Source organism: Anas platyrhynchos, chromosome 5, assembly GCF_047663525.1.
Source record: "Anas platyrhynchos isolate ZD024472 breed Pekin duck chromosome 5, IASCAAS_PekinDuck_T2T, whole genome shotgun sequence".
In the NCBI taxonomy this organism is placed as follows: domain Eukaryota; kingdom Metazoa; phylum Chordata; class Aves; order Anseriformes; family Anatidae; genus Anas; species Anas platyrhynchos.
The window spans coordinates 18,253,178-18,269,401 of record NC_092591.1 but is presented as its reverse complement, the minus strand read 5'-3'; the positions used below and the strand labels follow the sequence as shown (position 1 = coordinate 18,269,401).

Genomic DNA, 16,224 nt, shown 5'->3' with positions numbered 1-16,224 from the left:
TCACAGCGGAAACAAGGGCAAGTCACGCTCTCCTGGGTGAGCACAGCTCAGACTCTTTTGCCGTGCTGTTTCCTGAAATACTGCTTCCCACAGCACTCTGCAGCCCAGCCTACAAAAGTGGAAATAATCCGAGCTGCACAGTTGACTTAAGCTCTGATAAAACACTCTGCTGTGTTACTGTCAGTATGCCAGTAAATGTCATTGCTTTTTTCTGGAATATACCACATTAGAAAATCTTCTGGGATAGGGCTTTAATTTCCTCTCTGAGCTCAGCAGCAGGTGAAATCTTCTTGCCCCTCCTGGGTGCAGCTGGCATGGCAGCTCCCAGTCTGAGCGCTTTCTGTCCCTCTATCCACGAGTTAAAGCAGTGCCTGTGCATTGGGGGGCTGTTTTATTCCCTGTCCTGTGCAGCATTACAGTTTCTCAGACTTCACCAAGAGTAAGTGACGTGACGCGAGACCTCAGTGCACTGTCACGGCATTGCACTGTGAGACATCTTTTTGGCAACTCGGGATTTCGTGGTGAAGGGGCGGAACAGCCCACGTCCTGTGCAGTTACTGGTACTGGGCTAGTGCGGGCAAGGCCTACGACACACAGGTCAGGCTCCAGCCAAATGCAGGACAGACAGATGGTCCCAGCTCCACAAGTTTGGAATATGGGAAACAAATAGGGATGCCTGCCCACGTTATTTACCTGACAGAGTACCCTTTGGGAAAAACCCACTGGTGCTGCTCAAGGGGGGTCTGAGTTACTTTAAACACTTCAATTCCTGATATCTCAGCTCTTTGCTCATAAAAACAACGTGGTATAGTTACTTCACCCACCTGGTGTTCTTAAATTAATTATGAATGGCTTTGAGTTCATTATGTGACAGGAGCTATAGAAATGTGCCTATTATTTTTAATAATGCACAAGTAATAATTTATTTAACATTTCTCTGTATTCCTCATCAGGTTCCTGATCCCACTTTCCTGCTCTGTCTGCAAGTTCTCTCATGAAAGTTGATGATAAGCTGCGAAGTTTTTTGGTTTTGTTTTTAGTCTTTTTCTTTTTTTTGAGATTAATGAGATACTGTTTCTCAGTCATTAAAGTTGTGGCATCTGTTCTGTTAAAAAATAGGATGTCAAGTTTAAATGGAATAGGATGTGACATGAAATGAAAAGAATGAAACAGCTTCTTCATAAACATAATCTGTTAAATCCAGTTACCAGAATTAGTCATAATTCTCTGCAATGAGTTTATTCCGTGGTGTAACACATTCATTTCAAGGCCATGGTGTTTGGGTAGAGCTCAATAGGCAGCTTAAACATTAAATGCTCTGTGCTGCACTGTCTGCAGAATCAACTTGTGCTTCAGAATGACAGAAAGACAGCAAGCATTCATTTAGATGACATTGAACTACATGAAAGGAAAATATTTTTCCAGGCAGAAAAGAAACAAGTAACAATGTGTGCTGTGTATAATCTGCACTGCAAAGACACATATACGTCTGGAGCGAAGGAGACTAATGCTCAAGAGGCTGAGGCATGAGGCAGGTGGCTTCTGCCAAGCCAAATGCAGAAAGCCTGGGGTCAGTCCCACCTCCACAATCAGGCAACTGCAAAAATAACACACTTGGGATCTATTCTTGTAGATAGGGCTTTCTGTATCAGCAACATTCTGTTGGTTTGTTTTCAAGCGAAATCTGTGCTTTAGTAGAGGGTAAATGACAGATCCAAGGGGAAAACAAGGCACCACCAACCTGTGGCACCACTGCTTGATGTGCCCAGCACAAGAGTAGAAAAGGTGAGGAAAAGCATGGGTATCCTTCCCTGGGTTTAACTTTCCTCATGAAGTTGCACTCTTTATATTATAGGAGCAATCCTGTAAAAAAATAAAAATAAAAATGCTGCGACATGCTTGTTGCTGTTATCCTTCCTGCATCCAGGCCTCTCAGATAGAGGCAGCTGAGGTGTTCTCAAGGGGCACAGAGTCTTTTCCCTTACATCTCCACAGAGCAATGAGGCCAGCTCTTCCTTCTCAGCAGTGCTGCAGGTACAGGTGGAAAAAAGGGCATCAAGGCCCTCAGCACCACCTGAAGGGGGTGCCAAATTAGGTGCAGCTCAGCAGCCTGGTGCAACAGAAAGACAGCTGCCTCAGCCCAGTTTTTGATTTTGTAAATGGGATGGGTGCAGATAAGCAAAGTAATGGTTCGGGAGTGTTGGTGATAGAGGCCACCTGAGTATGCACAGGATACCAGTCTCAAGGTAATGGGAAAAAACAAAACAAAACAAAACAAAACGACCAACCAACCAACCAAAAACAAACAAACAAACAAACAAAAAACAGAAAGATCGTCGTTGATTATAATACTGAATCACAGTACACACATGCACGATACATTTATACTTATTCATATCTATGTCTGTATGCCGTATGAACCATATGTCCTTTCCAGGTTCCCATAACTCCTAGAACACATGGCCGGGGGATTGGTGAGCTCCCATTAACCGAACTGATGTAACTGAGTGCTGTGGTATACATATCCAACAAATACTTGCTGTTAGAGGGTGGACTGCCCCCTTATTTGTTGAATGCTTGCTTCTCATCTGCTCAGATTAACCACTTAGCACATCAGTGACAGAGAGACATCTCTCATCTTTTCCAGACCCAAATATTAGCTCCTACGGAGATCTGGGCCAGCCAGGCTGCCTGCCTGGTGATGCCACAGCTTTTCTCCCACACCAGGATGTTGCCCACCGGCACAGCTGGTCCCAGCAGCCTGCGGGGAGGAGGCGAATCAGGCACATGGGCTCTCACAGTGACAGAGACCTCGCTGCAGCATGTGTGAGGCCAGCAGCAACAACAGCAGGCACTGGAGCCAAAGGAGCAAAGCTTGTGCCAACACACACGATATGGCATTTCTATGCAGGAGGGACCTCTCAGGCTTTGTGATTTATTTCCTTCTGAAGAAGAACACAGTGAAACACAGATACTTGAATGCTCCCAAAGAAGTGCTGAACATTACAAATTGTCTTAAGCAACTTAATGTTTCTTCATTTGATAATTTCCATTGGAAGAATAATGCTATTGCCTTTTTGACATTTAAAGAACCCTTCTGCAGTGTGACTACACTACATCTTTTAGAGCACATCATCCTTTATTATTTTGCACTTAAATAACACGGACATTGTAAGGGAGAAAGAAATGGTGGAATGTAAAGTTAAGAGCTGGAAAAGAGGAGGAAAGTTGAGGCAGATGTAATAAAATGGCATGATCTGAAAGAAAAAAAAAAAAAAAGCTGTTATATCACAAATTATGTGAAAAAATAACATGTTTGAAAATGTTTTCTAAGCAAGACCTTGAAGTTTATAAATTGTTTCAGAGTGCAACTGCAGTGGGAGAAAGATGTGCTGAAAATATGAGAAGCAAAGCAGCGTCTAGAGCAGTGGAGGTTGTGCTAGAGCTCATTGGAAAGAAAAAGCAATGGGCAGTATCCTCTGCAGCCTTTGAGTGGGGAGAGATTTTCCTTCTACAACCTGGAATCAGAGCAGGCTGCCTGGGAAACAGCTATTGCTGTCTTGAAGTCTCCAGCCAGTCCAAACCATGGACTGGCTGCTCCTGCCTCCTCCCAAAAGACCTGCAGCCACCACCCTCTGTTTCCATCCTCTTCCTTGCCCTCGTCTGTAACAGGGACTGCCTGTGCAGCTCAGGGAGCGCTACGCTGCATGGCTACGAGGGACGGAGCCTTTCACAGATGGTTCATGAGCAGCTGCATAAAGACAAATAAGAGAAAGAAATATAAATAAATAAATAAAAAGATCACACACAGCAAAGAAGAGGAAAAACAGCTTAGAAAACAAATGCAAACAAAAAGAAAATGTCAGCTGCAGCCTTAGGAGTATTCTCCTGCCATGTAAGTGTAATCAGAGCTGTAACGCAGGGTTTCCTTTCAGCCTCTAGCCCACGGTAACTAAATCTACGTGTACAGCCCCAGGACTGCTCCGGCCAGGGAAGCGGAGCAGTGCTAACGAGGACCATAAGCGCAGAGCTAACGAGGGCCAGGAGCATGGCAGCGGCTGTGGCAGTGCAGGCAGGCGGAGGGGAGCGTCTCCATGGCATGGGCTTGGACAGTCCCTGCAGGCCGCGCGGGCCTGGCGGGGCGAGTAGTGGGCGCTGCGGCCCCGGCACGGTGCCCAGGCTGGCGTCTGCGTGGGGACGGGAGGGCAGCAGAGGAGGATCAAGGGCTATGGAGGCAGGAGACTGAGCTGACGCAGGCAGGTGTTAGGCTTGGCAGGGCCAAGCAGGAAGCAAAAGGCCTGCCTGGTCTCACAGGGCTGGGAAAAGGTCAGTAGCGGAGATCATCCTAACAGCAGCATTGCTGAAGTGGTTGGTCTTTGTGAGCAATTATTTTGGAAAGAGAGCATCAGGCAGGGGAGTCAGCAGCATGCCAGCTGCTGGGACATGAAGGGGGAATCACTGCTCACTGCTGTGACCAGAGGGAAGCACCCCGCAGCAACCTGAACATCTGGTTAAAAGCTAAGGGTGAACACAGGCACTAGGCCCAGAGGGTCTGCAGCAACCAGCTGTAGTTGCTCCCTGCCCTGCTCCTGCAGCACTCTCCTTGCACATAAAGAAGTGACAAGAAGAGGTTTTGACATAAGTAGCCATGACGGGAGGATGAAGACAACACCCATTTGGAAAGGCATGCCCTTCTGTAACGAGAGAGCAGAGGGATGTCTGGTTTTCTTTCACCCTGGGTTGTACACTCCCTTACGTCCAAACAAACCTGCTGCAAACTCCAACTGCCCCCTTGTTGCACAGACTTCATGTTTTGACTCCAGTATGAAAGACTTATAGAATAAAGAGTCTCCACTCTGTTGGAATGAATTTCCTTCTCATCTGCGGCTTTTTCTTTTTCTGTGGTAATAAATAATTCTTCCTATTAATAACAGAGGGGTATTGGAAAGCAGAATCTCCATTAGCTACTTCTAAGAGAAGAAAAGGGAGATTATGATCGACCTGATTGATCTGAGTGTTATTGCTGCATAGTGAACAGGCGCCATCAGAGCGTAATTGCCTTCACTGTGGAAGAGCCCTTGACTCAGCGGAGACTGGTACTCACTGTGCTGGGCACAGACGTCTATTAAGAGGCAGTCCTTGTCCCCGTGAGTCATCTAAGTGGATGAAACACATTAAAAAATGCAGGGAACAAGACTAGGGAACCATAACAAGGCAGAACTGATTTCCCAAGGATATTTTGCCTGAGATGATTGTTTTTGTACATTATAAGGTATAAACATGGAATTTTTATTTGTGATTGGGATGTATAAAGCAACTTTACCTCTTGAATCCCCTGCTGTCTAATGGTACATAAGTTTCCAACCCTGGTTCCTTCTCTGTCAGCCTCCTCTGGAGAATTCAGGAGAATTGGGAAAGGACTGTCTCTACCTCTAGAGAATTTAGGAAAATTGGGAAAGGACTGTCTCTTTCAGACCGTTACCTCTACCAAATGACACTGAAGCTGGAAGGCGTACAGAGAGACAGCACAATCATGCCAAACCTCATTCCCACAGGAATATAACAGGTTTCAGGTAGTTTCAGGTAGAACAGAAAGCAGGTGGCTGGAAATATCAAAAGGCGCCTTTTTTTTTTTTGTTGTTTTGATATATACATATTTATATTTATATTTATATTTATATTTATATTTGCTTGCCTGTTTGCTTTATCATTTAAATCCTTTTGTGACTTGATGTGGCATTGCCTCTTAGTAGAAGCCGCCAGTAAAACATCTAAGAGACCGGAGACCTGGTCTGTATAATGTCATGAAAATAAGCTTTTAAAAAGCCTTACACCTCATTGCATAGATATCAGTGTAGTCTTCAGACTGGGTGTCCAGGAACAAAAGGCAGGGTACTAAACTCTTTCAGGCGTATATCAGTAAACCTGAAGGAAAAATGAATTAAAAAGAAAAAAACCTTCAAATCCAACTCTATTCTACTCTGAAGAAACTATCATCATCTGAAAAGTGAGCTGTTAGTCATTACTTTGTCCCAGTCTGGGAGAATAATTGTAGAGTTGCTGATGGTGCAGAAAATACAAAACCAGACTAAGCCAGAAGGACTGGCAGCTGGAAGTTAATAGCTAGGTGCACGCTTGGTCATTTCTATGGGCTTCCTTTACAGGAGGGATGTGGGCTGTACCTGGAAAACAGAACCACTCCCATGATATATTTTGTAATTTGTTTCTAGTACTCCATACCAGGCTGTATTTAGTACTTATGCATTTAGTACTTATGTACCACGTAGTCTAATGGTTGAAAACATATCTGTGGTTTGTGTTACCACTGAACATCACTGTGATGGACATTTCAGTTTTGAGATCAGGTTTGGTGTTCAGAAGACTCTCCATTACCACAGCAAGCACTGTACAAGTGCTTAAAATAAGTTCAGGAATCTAGATGAAAGAAGAGAAGAATAAAGGTCTTTGGCTTAACTACAACAGCACTTTGCAGACCTGCTTGCTAAAGCAAGCACAAGCTTTTAGCACATGCTGGCAATGCTGCACAGTGATCCAGCAAATCCAGCAGAGTGGATGGATGAGAAAACTTTCTAAGAAGCTTTGGGAAACTAACAATGAAACCCCTAAAGACTGGAGTGAATATTCCACACAGCAGAGAAAACCACTGTGGTCTTCCACAAATGTGGCATTCATGGTGAGAGTTAGGATAGAGTGCAATATACAGCAGGCTGAGCACACAGTAAATTTTCTTGGCCATTACTACATATCTAAACATGAAGAACATCTGATTTGTGAATTTTTATACCTGGAAGGTGCCTTTCTTTTCTTAAGACATTTTGAGTTTTTTCCACAATGAAAATAATTAAATATCTCTTCCTGGATCTTATAATAACCAAAGGCACAGCCTTTAGTTCACCGGTCCCATGACCTTAAAGTCTTAGTGACCTTTTGCATATCTCAATTTCTTGGTCTGTGAAACAGCACTAAAATGTTCGTTTCTTTTTGGAGACTTACTGTCTTAAAAGTGTAAGCACATCGAGATTTTTCAGGCAAGCTTGAAGTATGAAATTTTAGTAAAATGAAATAAACCAAATCCTCAGCTTCCTTTTGTCAACACATCAAGTTTAAGCATCAGAAGCGTTTTGCCACACTTAACATAACGACGTGTTTATTAATTTATCCAGTGGGCTAGCTCATGTTCTCACTGAGGAATACATAAATCCTCAGCTATTATTTAGAACCTTTCATCCACAGATGTCAAAACACATTGCAAGTTCTGTAGTACCTCTTGTCAGCGCAAAGCTTTCATTAACGTCAGGGGAAGGAGGATTAAGCCCAATATGTTTCCTGGAAATAAATATTTATTAAGAAATTACCTTGTTTGTTCCACCTCACTGTCTTTCAATTGTGAGTGTCATCGCAGCGCTCGCTGTCCCCCAGGGGCAGTGACTCACGCCTGCTTTGAAGGAGGGCTGGCAGGCCAGCAGTCACCTCCGTCAGGGGACAGCTCGCCGTGGCAGTGACTTGCCGCATTACGCTGCCCATCCCCACCGAGCACAGCGTTCAGAGCAAGCAAAAGCCCAGACGAGAATTAATCGCACAATTGCATTAGTGCCCTCTGAACCAGCACACTCAGCTAGTCCTCCAGTGAACCCTGCTGTACTGAGAAGACCTCCGGATGGATTATGCTGAACCAGAAGCCTTGGTGCTGCCTGCAGAATGTGCCCTGCTCCCTCCCACGCAGACGCCTGTTACTGTAAGATCACCACAAAGCCCTGGCTGTGATGGCAGCGTCTGTGAATGTTTGGCCATGAAGCAGTGTGTGTTACCTATGGCTTCTTTCAGATCATATTGGATAGCCAAAAGGCAGCCCAGTGTCCGGGCTGTGATGCTGAGCAGCAAACCCCATCTTCTTCCTCAAAGCATCTCTGCTCTGCTGTCACTCTGTGCTGCTCCTTCTGCCCAGAGGTGAAAATGCACCTCCTAGCCTCATGTAGCACCGAGGATTATCCTCTTGACCTCTCAGTGTCAGGGTGAGGGCAGCTGGCACTCAAGCACTCTGTCAGGAAACTCCACCTAACATTTTTGGTGCCAGATGATCCATTGTCCCCATCCTCTGGGGGCAGGGCCTGGCTGGCCCTGTGTAGACGGGCTCTGCTGAGCTACACTGGGGCAATGACTGACCTCCAGATAGGGTTTCTGTCCGACAGCAGTATGGGGAGGGCAGCTCTGAAACAGAAATGTTGACAGTAGCTGTCAGAAATCATGTTTCCGCCCCCGAATGCAGGCGTTTCTCTGTAACGTGAGACCAGTGCCTGTGTAAGGCTGGTGCTCATAGCTCAGCACCCACTCCAGACTTAAACATCTGAGCATTCTCTTTCAGATAAAGCACAGGCTTCATTATACATCCATCATTACAGTCTCTTGAAAAAGTGGATGCTGCCTTCCCATTCTTCCCTCACCAACAGCATTACTGCTTTGAAATGAAATCACATTGAGATTTTGCCCTGAATTCAGGACAGTGGTTATCTGTGCTATGCCCAAATACTCTTACATGGGGCATGGAGGATTAATGGGAAGAGATTTGGATTTCTAACCTAAGTGCGGATGTGCAGTAAGTGTGGAGATGCCCTGCCACGCAATAAGGAAACTATTTTAGGCACAGCATGAACTTAGGGATTCGCAACTTTTTGAGCACATAGTCAATGGTTCTGGGACTGTGCTCTTGAACCTAAACACTACCTTCATTCCTTCATGGGTCTGGGCCTCAGGCAGTAGCTCAGTAGAGAAGTTCAGCTCAGGTGTGAAACATTGGTCTGCTGCTCTGGGCCAGACCAAAGCTGCTCTGTAGGCTTATTCAAGGAACCTGATGAACAACCACATGAAAGGAAGGATCTTCTCCTCCATCCTCCAGTGACTGGGATGTCTGGTGTCAGCCCCAGAGGAGTAAGATTTCATTAAATTCTTAAACTTTCTTTGCACTGCTGATGTGGGAGGTGCAGTACACAAGTAGATCCTGTATCAGTCTGTTTATGCAAATGTTTTAAATCCCCATTTCAGTGCAGTTTCAGCTCAAATAAATATTGATCTAAGAAAGGTGGCTTATCTCAGCAGCACTCTAATAGATAAATTAACAGCTAGGGTAAGCAGACGTAACTCCAGGGGGACAGACACCATTGATTGTACCCCTGATAGTCAGCGTGGCCTCTGAAAGATTTTAAAGCAATCAGTGTAAGCAGGCCCCTGGAGCGTGCCAGCTCTTATTAACCTTGATAAGCAGGCGGGCGGGCAGGCAGAACTAAGAGGCCCTCATGATTCAACGTGGCAGAGGCTGACCTCTGTGTTTGCCTCCTGTGCAAGCTCAAGCAGAACAAATTAATGCTTAAACACTGCCATCTCCACCGGAGACATGGAAATTCAAACACAACCAAGTCCGTCGGAGCTATTCTGAAGCCAGCCTGGGACCATAACTGCTAAAAACACACAGCCCACTTGAACCAGAGTCCCTGGATCTGTGTAAAACTTGAGGTCACTGAAAAATGATTGATTCCACTGGGAAAGCCTGAATGGTTATGGAAGTGATGGGAATTTATTATGCTGACACAGAGCAGCGGGTGGGAGAAGCTACTGCCTGTCCCCAGGCCAGTGTGGGGGCTTGGATGGGGCAAGACAGCAGATCCCAAGCACCTCTGGAGGGCAAAACCAAATCCAAATCAAGTCTGGCTGTCATGCCGCCTTCCCACTCCCCGTGCACATCTCACCTTTCTGCCCACCCTTCTCCAAGGGCAGGAGAGAGAGCTGCAGCAGGATGCGGAGCCTTTTGGCAGCCCCAGCTCCCTCCCAGTGGCTCCTCACCTCCCCCCCTTGCAGGAGGTCAGGGGGACACAAGCCAGGCATCAGCATCGCCACTGCAAGACACCCGGAGGAGTCTCACGAAATGGCGGGTGTCCGGGAATGAGCACTGGTGGCATTTAAGGAGCATGAATTATTTAGAAGGTCTGGTTAAGCACACTGCTCCCCCTGACTGCTGCGGTGCCTGATGCCTTAGACTTTGGGGCTGGGACTGGGTTATGCAAGAAGGGGAAATAATCAGCGAGCAGCAGCGGCAGCGAGCAGACAGGAGTCCTGCAGGTCCTGGCAGTGGTCCAGAAAGAAGTGAAGTAAAATAAGATAAAAAGTGACTCCCTGATTCAGTCCTTGGCTTGCCCTAAAATAAACTGTTCTCTGAGGTTCCTAATTATGCGTATGCAAAGCCACCCCCCAAAAGAAAAAATAGGCACATATTTGTCTTTCCCAAATTCTCTGCAGTGCTTTTAACAGCTAAAAGCTGTTGTATATTTTCACATATATATTTTCGTAGTCTTTCCTTTGTGAACAATAAGTCCCTCTCTAAAAATATATATAAGCATGGAACAGGCAGCACATCTTAGAAAAGGCTTTTTATTTTCTGTTATTGACATGTTTTGCATTGTATTTCATGTTAGTATCATCCTAAATTTGGTCTTGTATGAAACTGTGACATTTCGTATGTACCTCTAGGGCATGCCTGCTTATTTTATGTCAACAATATTGTATTTTAGTTTTTAATGTTAAGCGGGGAGGTAAGGTTTGCTTTGATCAACTGAATTTTCTGACTGAGCACATTAGTGCTCCAGATTGACCTGAAGATTAAGAACAAATATGTAACTGTAACTATTTCTGGAACTGTGAAACTTCTTTGCTCTTTGCATATTTTTTTTTTATACTGAAATGCATAAAAATGTGTTATTTTCTAATGAAGCCTTATATTTACTTTATTTATTTATTTTATTAAATTGATTTAAATATCCAGAATGTGAGAGATCTGATCTTAGGATATGAACAGAGAGAGACACAATCTTGTTTCTCCTAAATCAAGAATGTATTTAATGGCATTTATACAACAGCGATGCAAGGATTCCACACTCGTATTTGGTAATACAAGATGCTGTACACACGACAAGGTAGAATCAGTCCATGGAGAGACATGGGTTTTTAAAAAGAGATCTTATAAGAAACAGGAGGGACAGGGAATTATTTTACAAACCCTGACCTTACCACATCTGCCATGACCCACTTTTTACATCACTAGCACATGACTGTGACTCCCTACCAGCTCAGGTTTGTGGGGAATAACACCTGTACTGGGAGTCTCTGCAAATGGAGGAATATGTGTAGGAAACATACACAGTCACAGCTAAAATTTGGGACAAGCTGGATAATGTATTCACCATCTGTGATACAAATAGAAAAGGCTGAAGACCACACCTAAATTTTCTGCCTGAAAATGACTGTGGGCGAGCATTTGGCTTGCATTTAAATGCAATAACATGATTTTTCTTTCTCCTCCTCCTCAGGTAGAAGCTATCTGCCTGTGCCTGCTGGTTATCATTTGCCCTGCCCACATGTATCAAGCAGTGACCTGCATTTTATCATGCTGTCCTTCACTGTTCATCGTGAGCTGGCATCTCAGCTCCCATCCTCACAGGCAGCCAGGGAAGGTGATGCTGGTGGGCTGGAGATGGGCAGATCCCAGGCTCTGTGTTCTGGTGGGGACCAGCATTGCATGAAGGAAGGAGCACTCCTCTCATTGTAGCCCACTCACTACAGCCACAGACAAAAACACAGTGAGATCTTCCCAAAACAAATCCATCCTTGAAGGGAAGAGGACCTTGTGTTTACAAAGCAGCCACAAACACAGAGGTGATGGTGGCTGCTATACACGAATGGTAGGCAAGAGCATCTCTTGAGTATGCAGATGCATTCCTGCCATCTGCAGCACTGCCAGCAAGGTTGGAGAAGTCTCCTACTCTTGTACAGAGCTTGGGAACAGGGATTTCTCCTGGGACTCTCCAGGCAACCAGAGTGGTAATCACAGAATGGTAGGGGTTGGAAGGGACCTCCAGAGATTTGGCAGGGTACAACCCCTCTGACAAAGCAGGTTCCCTAGAGCAGGCTGCCCAGGTAGGCGTCCAGACAGGCCTTGAACATCTCCAGAGAAGGAGACTCCACAACCTCCCTGGGCACCCTGCTCCAGTGCTCCGTCACTCTCGCCATTAAGAAGTTCTTTTGTGTATTGGTGCAGAACTTCCTGTGCTCCATTTTCTGGCCATTGCCCCTTGTCCTGTCAGACACCTCCTTCTGCTCTGAGCAGAGATGAGGGTCCAGCCCCTTTCCTCTTGTGGGCCATGTGTCGAGAGACACATCCAATGTGAGTGTGATCCCCTCTTCATTTGCTTGCCCCCATCGGGACTTCCTCTTCCCTTTGGCACCTTGAGGTGGTGTCGCCTAATGAGGATGGGGACAGCTAAGATTTTGCTCTCTCAGAGCCATCCTGCGCCTGCCTTTCACTTCACTGCCGGTGCTCCCAGGGCAAGAGCCCAAAGAGGGACATCAAAATGGTCCCATGAGCCCTGCACAGGGGCTGCTCTCTGGAAGTCCCACTCTACTGAGGTGGATGACATGGTTAGGGGTGCCATGTTCTTCATCCCACAGCCCTGGTTTATTGGCACGATGGTGAGCCTCAGAGCCCTCCCCGACATCTCTACTCATATCAGTGCAGCTGCCCAGAAGAGGTGGAGATTTAATAGGAATGGGTTTAATGGATTTAACAGGAGTAGGAAGAGTCAGTGATGGGGAGGCCTCCACCTTCCCTCACAGCTTCTGTCCCTCGGCAACAAGGGGATGTTTTCCATTGGAAACCCGCTTTCCTGGTGCCCAACCCTGGATCTTGAGGGTGGTGCTGAACGTGGAGACCTGCACACTGCTGTTAGGAGACAGATGGCAGTGCCTGGGGTCCTCTCAGTGACCCTGCAGGCAAGCCCCATTGGTGGCGCAGCTTCTTCTCACGAATGTGCATCTCCAGGAACTCCCGCACATCCTCATGCAGGAACAGAGCCTCCGCTGAGCAGAAGTAGGAGGGGGCAGGACAGGAGTGCAGTGGTGTGGGAGTTGTGAGGCGTGCCATCCTGTATGTGTACCTCCTGTGGGAGTGCTGCACCATGGTGGGGAGGGCTCCCAGCTTGGTCTCTATGGACTTCCTCAGGGTATGCATGCGCAGCAGCTTCCAGAAGCCCAGTCCTTGCTCCAGCCTTTTAATGGGATGAGGATCTGCACCAGCGGGCAGGTTGCCGTCCTTGTCAGCTGTGTCAGAGCCTGTAGTGGGGGGCGATCCAGCCTCGTGGTGCCTGGGAGCCATCTTGGCAAGCTCCTCAGCCCATCTGGGAGACCCAGCATCGCAGGGGAGTGTGGTTGCCCCATGGATTTTCAGTGCTGTTTGGGGCATCACTGCACACTGGGGAAAGGGTCTCCTTTGCTTTCTGTTCCGCAACACTGGCTGCCACCAGGATCTGATGGATGTTAGCTTGGCAGGTCGGAATGAGCTGCTGGTGGCCCCGTGCTGACAGGAGCTGCTGGAGTCTGAAGAGGAGTGTGGACAGCAGGAGGCTCTGGCCTGCCTGGCAAGAAGCCGCTGCTGCCTCTCCCTGACAGCCTGGCTGCAGTGTTCACAGTCGAGATCGTAACACAGAAGCTGGCCTAAGGGTCTGCTGCCAATCCAGATCAGGCTGCTCCTGCAGCCATGAGTGCTTGACTCAGCATCTACAAGAGATGGGGGACGCAGAGTGCCGTGAGCAAGTGTCTGCTGGGACGGGCCCTGCGCCTGGTCCAGGTGGCCAGTGGCCTCTGAAGGTGGGGCCTGGCTGCCCCCAGCTTGGACATGGCCCAGCCCCGGGCAGCAGCGGGGCCCTGGGGGATTCCAGCACATGCAGGAGCCAGCGCCAGGGCTGAGGAGAGCTCTACCTGTTTCATGGACTGTCCTGTGCCTTCCCCTGCCTCGGCTCCCAGCACAGACCTGCTGGCAGAGAGCAGAACCCCAGTGAGCCTGGCCCCAGCTGAGCCCACCGAGAGGCCTCGTGTCCCATCCCACAGTGCAGGGGGAACCCCCAAGTCCCCAGCCTCCCTGCACTGCCAGGCTTCCTGAGGAGGGCTGGCCTGGTGCCTCCTTCCTACCTGGTGGCGTTTGCCTGAGGTGCTGCAGCAGCAGTGCAGGGTAGCCCAGGCCACCAGGAGCAGGACAAGGCCGGGGCCGAGGCAGAGGCAGCTGTGCAGTGCCAGCCCCAGGGCATCCAGCATGCTGGGACCAGAGACAAGTGTCTGTGCCATCCTCTGGAGACGCTTCTCCATGTGACACTGGCCTCTGTGGCTGCTGTCACCAGGGGATAAGGGCAGGAGTGAGACTGTGAGGTCGCTGCCAGCTCTGTGACACCAGTGAGCGCATCAGAGAGCCTGGGCAGAGGGCACAGATGCGGGACCAGAGAAGGGCACCCAGCAGGGCCAGGGGCTGGGGGCTCTGCAGGGAGGCCCTGGGCAGGAGGCTGGGGTAGGCCAGGCCCTGCTGGCTGGGGAGGGCCACTCGTAGCTGTCAGGAGAGGGCAGTAGATGAGGAAGCAGTGGGTTACACCGGCCTGAAGGTTCCTGGAGCCTCAAGGCAGTAGTTTAAAACACTTCCTCAAACTGAAGCACCTCTCTGCCTGGCAATACCTACTCCTGACTTTGATAGTGCTGCTTTTCCTGGCCACGGCAGGTGAGTTTATGGCAGTTTCTTGACCAGTGGCTTATTGCTATAGTTTTGCCTTTGCCTTTTTGGCTGTGGTTGACGATGCTGAAGGATTTCTTTGGAAAGGGTTGTGGTGGCATGAGTCTTGGGGAACAACATCATCAGTGTGCAAGAACCTTCCCAGCTGCATTCCAGGGCTTTGGAAGGCTTGTTTCTGCCTGTTTATTTCCCACCTTTATTTTTGTTTACTGTTTTATATTGTTGTTATTTGCATTTTGTTTATTTTGTATACTGTTTTTGTTGTTGTTGTTGTTTGTTTGTTTATTTCCCATGCTATGCACATTGGTATACAGTCACTTTAGGGAAGCAGCAGGTGCAGTTGCAGAGGGACGCAAGAAGATTCTGGGTGGGGTATCAGGATCATTACCTTCTTTGAGGAGCCCTCAGACAATCCTATGGGACAACTCGGAGGTTTTTCCCTACTATCTTCAACAGTGACAGCAGTGACAACATCCCCCAGCCCTTCGCTGTCATAAATAACTCCCTTTTCCTGTTGAACCTAGTTTAAAGTCCTGGTAATCAATCCAGAGATCTTGCTCCCCAATGCACTTGTGCCCCACTTGCTGAGTCGGAGTCCATCAGAAGCCCACATAACTGGCTTCTCAAAGGCCTGCCCAAGATCAAAATACTCAAAGCCTAGGTCTAGACACCACCCCCTCAGCCATTTACCTGTCCCATTCTCCTCCTCTTTCTGGGTCCCGGTCACCCATTGGGAGGACAGAGAAGAACACCACCTGCAATGATGGAGCAATGTCAGCCAGCATTTAGACTTGCAGTGAGCACCTGAGAGATGAAGGACATTGACACACAAGAACAAAGGACTTGCAAATCATGCAAACCAGCAGGACTGGAAGTGCAACGGGAAGCTATATGATCAAAAATGTGACCACTAGCATTTAGATTTGCATGTTGACTATACATACCAATTCAGGGCAGCTGGAGCATATGCAGGGGGCTGGCAGATATGATAGGACCTCTGGGAGACTCTCAATACTTGTGACAGTGACTAGAGGCAAGGCAAATCTCCCTGGGCATGGCTGACACCAGATTCATGTCTTAGGGCAACTGAGTCCAACACCATCTTCAAAACTGCTGTGTAATGTCCTGCTTTTTCTTATTCAGACACCATATTTTAACCAGAGATGGCTGCAGCCTCATACTGGATGGACCAACTTCCAACACCTCTTACAGAAGAGCATTTGCCAAATCCTTCTTGCTCATTTAATTGCAAGCATTACAATGCATCACTTCGCAAATGGGTCTAATCCTACAAGGCAGAAAGCACCGACTGCGCTGGGAACAAGCGATGAGTACTCAGCAGATCCTTGGCTCGGGCCCAGAACCTGAGTCACTCTATCTGTATCTCTGTTTAATCAGTCTCCAGTTTCCACAGAAACAGTTGTTAGAAATATTTGTTTATTGATTATTCTCTTATTTATCTGACATTCTAAGCACCTTGTAATTATCTCATGATCTGTCTATTTATTTATTACATTTCACTTTAGTTTAAGTGTAATTAGCAGCAAAGCTGCTAGCAACACCTGAACATTTCTGCAGATATTTGAAAGAATAAAATACTCTCATTTTAT

The 16,224-nt window shown here is 47.4% G+C and overlaps 1 protein-coding gene across 3 annotated transcripts; it reads right to left on the bottom strand.

The window, feature by feature from the left end:
* Positions 1 to 12,583: 12,583 nt before the first annotated feature.
* On the bottom strand, positions 12,584 to 14,202 carry LOC140002717 (uncharacterized). Of its 3 annotated transcripts, none has more exons than XM_072039457.1 (3): positions 14,029 to 14,202; positions 13,819 to 13,873; positions 12,584 to 13,617 (listed from the first exon to the last, which is right to left on the bottom strand). In XM_072039457.1, the coding sequence occupies exons 1-3, from the start codon at positions 14,200 to 14,202 to the stop codon at positions 12,788 to 12,790; spliced, it is 1,059 nt and encodes a 352-aa protein (XP_071895558.1). In that variant the 3' UTR covers positions 12,584 to 12,787. The 3 variants fall into 3 exon arrangements, with proteins under 3 accessions (XP_071895558.1, XP_071895559.1, XP_071895557.1); XM_072039458.1 differs by having other exon boundaries at positions 13,819 to 13,870; XM_072039456.1 differs by having other exon boundaries at positions 12,584 to 13,870.
* Positions 14,203 to 16,224: the final 2,022 nt, after the last annotated feature.